The 6,395-nt window shown below is 57.8% G+C and overlaps 1 protein-coding gene across 1 annotated transcript; it reads left to right on the top strand.

The window, feature by feature from the left end:
* The first annotated feature begins 289 nt into the window (after positions 1-289).
* MNX1 (motor neuron and pancreas homeobox 1) lies at positions 290-3,554 on the top strand. Its single transcript, XM_027879794.1, has 3 exons — positions 290-905; positions 2,890-3,050; positions 3,137-3,554. The coding sequence occupies exons 1-3, from the start codon at positions 290-292 to the stop codon at positions 3,473-3,475; spliced, it is 1,116 nt and encodes a 371-aa protein (XP_027735595.1). The 3' UTR covers positions 3,476-3,554.
* Positions 3,555-6,395: the final 2,841 nt, after the last annotated feature.

The raw sequence follows: 6,395 nt of genomic DNA, 5'->3' as shown, positions 1-6,395 counted from the left end.
TGCCCAGACCATCCCCTCTCCCAGCGTCCCCATCCCAGAGCCCCCCGGGGGTGTGTGCGGGAGGGGGCGGACGCTCCGCCGTGACGGGTGGGCGGCGGGGCCAGTGATGGGCGAGGCCGCGGCGCTGCGGGGCCAATGGGAGCCGCCTGCGGGCCTTGAAGGGGCGCGCCCCGCGGAGCGCGGCCGCAGTGCCGCCCCCGCCGCCGGGAGACGCGGCCGGCCCGGGGCAGCCCCACGGTCCTCCCCCTCCCACGGCCGCCTCCCTCCTTCCCTCCCGCCGGCGCTCCTCATGGAAAAATCCAAAAATTTCCGCATCGACGCGCTGCTGGCTGTCGACCCCCCCAAGGCGGCGGCGGCGGCGGGGCAGAGCGCGCCGCTGGCCCTGGTCACCTCGCTGGGAGGCAGCGGGAGCAGCAGCAGCGGGAGCGGCAGCCCGCCGTCCTCGTCCTCCTCCTCTTCCTCTTCGTCCTCTTCGTCCTCCTCCGAGCATCCCGCCGGCGGCCCCGCCGACTGCCTGCGCACCGACAGCCCGTCCCCGCCGCGGCTCCTGGCCGCGCACTGCGCGCTGGTCCCCAAGCCTGGCTTCCTGCCCGGGGCGGGCGCGGGAGCCCACCCGCACCACCACGCCTCGGCGGCCGGCATGGCCCTGGGACTGCACCCCGCGGCGCCCGGCGGGCCGGGAATGCCGGCGCAGGCGGCCCTGTACGGGCACCCGGTGTACGGGTACTCGGCGCTGGGCGGGCAGCACCCGGCGCTCTCCTACCCCTACTCGCAGGTGCAGGGAGCGCACCCCTCGCACCCCGCCGCCGACCCCATCAAACTCAGCGCCGGCACCTTCCAGCTGGACCAGTGGCTCCGGGCCTCCACGGCCGGCATGATCCTGCCCAAGATGCCCGACTTCAACTGTGAGTATTCGCCTCCCTCCGCAGGGCAGCCGAGTCCCTTCCCTGCCCTGTCCCGCTGCGGGGGCCTACCGGCAGCTGCCTCCTTCCTAGAGAGGAGAAACCTCCTCCTGCCCCCGCCTAAATAAAATGCAGAGTTAAACCTGAGGCGGCATTCCTATTTTTTGAAAAATTTTTATTAGGAAAAAGAAAGATAGAGAGCTCTGCAATGGGAAACGGGGATGTGCGGTCACCTCGCGATTCCTGGCCCTCGAGGAGCCCCGGGCATCCCGGCTTCTCACGGCAGGTTAAATGGGAAGGTGGCAAATTGCTCCCGGCCTTTGTAAAATGCCCGTTCCCGGAGGGAAAAAACCGCTGGGGAGGGGAGGTGGAGCGTGGTGTGGACAGGGCAGGGGCAGGAGTCCCCGTGGTGTCCCCCAAAATCCCTATTTCAATGTAGCCCCCTCCCAAAAAGCGGGGTAGAGGGTCGCATCACTCATCCACCGCTCTTAATTTTATTTCTCCTTTATCGGAAATGGGCTTTTAATAATGATGTCAGGTCCTCTGAGCAAAGGGGCGTAAGGAGGATCTGGGGTCAGCAAAAAATGTGGGGTTCTACGTTCCCTGGGGATAACGAATAGACAAGTATCGGAAGGGTGTAGGTTTTGGGCCCAGGGAAGGCTGGGAGCGCTGAATGGAGCCGGGCAATCCCGGAGTTCCAGCAAAGCGCGGAGCTGAGCTCTAGGCCTCGCGGCGATGTGGACCTTGCATGCATCTGGTTTAAGCAAAGATCATTTTCGGAGGTGTGAGCTCTCGGTGGGAATGGCCGGTTTAACAATACCGGAGGTGTAGTTTTACGAAAATCATGCCAGGAAAAGAATTGCGATTATTTTTTTTTTTCCTCCCCCTTCTCCTACTTTGCACACACATTCGCAGACAAAAAAGTCCATTGTTTTCACTCGAATTGGGGTTGTTTAGACTGGAACATTCAGGAAGAAAAATAATTAGGAGAGCTGTCAGAGCCCTGCCTCTCAAACAAGGGGCAGAAGGGAATAAATAACCGAGCGAAACGAGAACGGAGCCTCGGAAAATCGCACCGCGGTGAGAAAATCTCCCGGGCGCTGCGGCCGGCAGCGGACACTGTCCTTTTCTTTCTGCCGCTTTAGCGAGCTGCCACCAACCACGGCTGGCGAGCGGGAGCCGCCCCTGCCCAGATTTTTGATTTTCTAAACCAAATAAACCAAAGCAGCAAAAATACTTTGAGAAATGGGTCGTAGTGCTGCCCCGGGGGGTGCCTGAGCCCCATCACAAAGGGGCTCAGTCTCCGCTTGCTCGCCGCTGAGTTTTTGTTCACCTTTTATGAATTCTTAATTTTCGAACGCGGAAACTCCGCGCTTTTTTTTTTTTTTTTTTTTTTTTCCTTTCAAACATAGTTTTCCAGCCCTCGCTGCTGATTTACGCCTCGAGGGACGGCCGGTGCCCGGCATTCCCGGGGCGCTGCGGAGCGGGGCCCTGTCTCAGTCCGGGTGCCTGCCCGCCAGAGGGGTGCCCGCCTGCAATCCCACTAATTAAACGGATATAGGCGGGCTGGGATTGCGGCAGGTTTAACTAAAACATTAAATGGAGCAAATTGCCGCTCCCTGGAGAGCCCAGTGGCCCTTCGCCGCGATCCCTGGCTTCGGTTTATTGTCTCGCGTTTGTTAGGCTCTTGGGAAATCAAGAGACATATTTTGCTTTATTTAAAAGATGTAATTTAATTTTTTTTTTTTTTTTTGGTCCCTACGGGGAATCCTCTGACACTATGAAAGCCGAAAAACCTCGGAGCCGGGGGACCTGGAGGCTGGAGGAAATCCCTGCCTCGGTCCGTGCTCGGGTGGATAGCTGTCCGTCCTTGCTTCAGTAACACACACAGAGTCTTTGCTGCCTCCCCACTGTCCTCCCGGGAGATGCACGGGCCCGGCAGGGCGGCTCCGCGCTCACCTCCGCACTCCCCTCTGTCCTTTCCCAGCTCAGGCGCAGTCCAACCTGCTGGGGAAGTGCCGCCGGCCCCGCACGGCCTTCACCAGCCAGCAGCTGCTGGAGCTGGAGCACCAGTTCAAGCTCAACAAGTACCTCTCGCGGCCCAAGCGCTTCGAGGTGGCCACGTCGCTCATGCTGACCGAGACACAGGTGAGTTCCCGCGGCCAGGGGCGGGTGGGGGGCGCTGCCCTCGGGAGGTGGCGGATGAGGTGATGTGGGTGTCCTGTCTCCCCCAGGTGAAGATCTGGTTCCAGAACCGGCGCATGAAGTGGAAGCGCAGCAAGAAAGCGAAGGAACAGGCAGCGCAGGAGGCCGAAAAGCAGAAGGGGGGCGGAGGGGAGGACAAGGGGGATGAGGACCTGCTGCTGCCCGCCCCCGAGAAGAGCGGCGGGAGGAGGATGCGGGAACTGCCCGACAGCGAACCTGAGGACGAGGAAGAGGAGGAGGAGGAAGAGGAGGTGGCGGCGGCGGCGGCCGGGAGGTGCTGCCCTTACCACTCCTCCGACTGCTCCGAGGCGGACGAGGAGGACACGCAGCCCCGGGGCCGGCACGGAGCCCCGTCGCAGTCCCAGTGAGCCTCCCTGCACGCCCCGCTCCCTCCAGCCATCCTGCCGTAGGGGAGCCCTGCCACTCGTGGTTGGCACCGGCCCCGCTCCCTCCCTTGTTCTGATTTCTCCCTGCTTGGAGAGGGATGGAGAAGAGGATCCTCCGCATGCCGTGCGGTGAAGAGGATTTACGGTGAATACAGTGTTATTATTGACTGAGAAGCAGACAAAACTTGAGGTCCCCAACACCCCCTCCCCATCCCTGCCCCCTGGAAGCTCGTTCCTTTCGCTAAGTATTGGAAGTGTTGTTCTTACTATATATCGGGAAAACTGTTTATGTCATGAACGTTAAAACTGCTGGAAATCTCAATACTGTCTTTATTTTTATATATGGTATTTATAAAAAAAAATTACCTCTACTTATGCATGCTAAATTATTCCCTAGGCCCTCCCACCCTTGAGATGGGGTGGAAAATAAATGGCGTTTTGTACTAGCGGTGTATGAGCACTGTGTGAGAGGGGAGATGCTCGGCGCTCTCGAGCCAGGGCATCCCGGTGTTCCGGGAGGTGCCGAAGCGCTCGGGAAAGAGCAGGTGACCGCTTTCTAACCCGAATTTAATCCAGTGCCTCAGGTGCCCTGTGATGTCTGATAGCGGCGTGGGGTTTTCCTGAGAGGAGCGCACGGGAGCTGCGTATCCCAGGCGGGGACCGTCGCGCGATGCTTTCGGGAATCCGGGATGCGGCGGGACCCATCTCCCCCCGCGCGGGAGCAGAGAGGGCTTCCAGGGGCGGCTCGACTTCCAAAACGCGGGCCTCCGGCGGGCAGGAGGGCGCTCGGGGCCCCCGTGCCCTCCCCGGTACCGAGGACGGGACCCCCCACCTTCCTGGGCGGCGGCGTGCGGGGTTTTTGATAACTACGGGGATTTATCTCGCCAATAAATTTGCGGATCAATTAATCCCTGTCACCGCAGCTCTTCCCCAAATCAATTATAGCGAATTTAAATATAATCACTGGCTCATCCCCGCCAGCTCGGGGCCACGTCTGGCAATTCATCCCCGCGAATGAATTACGGGGCGGCTCCGCTCTGCTCCCTCGTAGGGAAGCGGAGGGACCCGGCCCCTCATCCTGGGTGTCACCGCCTCGTGGGTCACCGCAGAGCCTCGGGAGGCTGAGAACGAGGAGCTATGAGACACGGAGCGTTCCCACTCTCGTGCGTTTTTACAACAAAATAATAATAATAAAAGGAATTTTTTTCAAACCCGCGTTAACCTTTCAAATGGGAACAGCGTGGCCCCTCTAAGGGGCTTTTATAAAAATCCGTCCCGTGAAACACATGCTGGTGGATGCATGAGATGATGGGATGAGATTCACGAAGGAAAAGCTTCAGGTGGGGTGGCTGGAGGTGCCAATCAGGCAATAACGCGGGTTGTTACCAGCTCACCGGCCCTGCACACCCAGCGCCCCGGCTCGACACGCCAAAAATCACGATAAATCATAAATCTGGAGGGATCCCGTGTGTCAAAAAACTTGATCGGGATAAATTTGATTTGGCTTGATTGATACGTACGCCCTTGCATGGAAACGATCAGATAGGAGGCTCTGATTTAAATTTGCAAACGATTTCCTTTCGGCCACAGGTGGTATAGACTTTTAAGGCGATAGAAGTATAAAGGCATCAGTATCTGTGTTTTTCCACGCCGCTTGCTGCCGCTGCATCCTTCCGGGTGAACGGCCTCGCAGGAGCGCGCAACACACCCGCAGGGCCACGGTGGCTCCTCCACCCTAATCCCGGCTACACGGCCCAGTTACTCTCGTCAGGATTTACCTCTTGCTCACACCTTGAAACGTCTAAACTCTATCAGTCTGGAGGACATACCGTTATCTTACAAAATTAGCCATAAATGAAATGTAATGCATAGCGCGCATAATAACAACAACAAAAACAATTTTAATTATAATCAATAATTCTCAAGATATACCTGGGATCGCCCCCCCCCCCCGAAAAAAGATCCTCCCTCAGTCATTAACTGCCAGTTAAATAGCCACTAATTAAACTGGCAGATGTGCCCCACCGTGCCAGAAATATTCTGCATGCCCAAGAGGTCCAAACCTGTCCCAGCCCCATGAAAACCAGCCTTGCGGGTACAGGCAGCTATTCAGGGACTCGGTATCAAAGTCCTACCGGTGTATTGTGTCTGTCTCAATAAAATTAATCTCTTTAAAGCTCAGCGTCTCACAAGAATACCTTCAGTGTTCCAGACTACAAGGGCAAATATGTTTTTCAGATTCTGTTTTTATGGACGGATTAAAGTTTATTTTCCATAATAGGGCACCTAATAAAACTCATAAAGCTCTGTCAGTCTTACAGCTGGTGGCCTCATTTAACACTTTCACTTCGTAAATCATTTTACAACTTACCAGGTGTTTCCAAAACTGAAAGGAAAGGAGGGGGGGAAGAGAGCAAGAGGGGGGAAGAGAAATTAAAGTCACTTAAAATATAGATACAGTCCTTTGGCGGTGGGTGCGTTTGCATTGTCGCTTGGAAGGGCTTCAAAGAAGGTGTCGATCCCAACGGGGGAGAAAAGCCTTTTAATCAGGATTTCCCACGCTCTTTTGAAGTGCGGAGGCTCGTCCCCACGTGCAGGGCAATCAAAGGTTCAGGGTGATTAGCGGAGCCGGTAACATGCGCGACGCGCTCCGCTCCGCGCCCCGCCCGACCCGGGGAAGCTCCTCGCCCGCCCCGACAGCGCCCCGGGCCGGAGGAGTCTGTGCCGGGGGTGCCCCGGGGTTTGCCCAGCCGGTCAGCAGCAAAAGGGCCCGTTATCACTCGAGTTCCAGGTCAGCCAGAGGCTGGAGATGGAGGGGATACTCTCTCTGGCTGAGCATCGCCCACAGTCCACCCCATCACCCATCCCCGCGCTGCCCCTCCATCCAGCCTCATCCCCCTGC

This window comes from Empidonax traillii, unplaced genomic scaffold (assembly GCF_003031625.1).
Source record: "Empidonax traillii isolate 1590-97213 ecotype Southwest subspecies unplaced genomic scaffold, ASM303162v1 scaffold58:size1836614, whole genome shotgun sequence".
In the NCBI taxonomy this organism is placed as follows: Eukaryota; Metazoa; Chordata; class Aves; order Passeriformes; family Tyrannidae; genus Empidonax; species Empidonax traillii.
This window is presented reverse-complemented; position numbering and strand designations above follow the sequence as displayed.

Bases quoted from the DNA above. Each gene is read 5' to 3' on its own strand.
- MNX1 (XM_027879794.1), top strand. From the start codon at position 290: ATGGAAAAATCCAAAAATTTCCGCATCGACGCGCTGCTGGCTGTCGAC. The intron at 906-2,889 runs GTGAGTATTCGC...GTCCTTTCCCAG, and splicing joins CAAGATGCCCGACTTCAACT to CTCAGGCGCAGTCCAACCTG. The intron at 3,051-3,136 runs GTGAGTTCCCGC...TGTCTCCCCCAG, and splicing joins TCATGCTGACCGAGACACAG to GTGAAGATCTGGTTCCAGAA.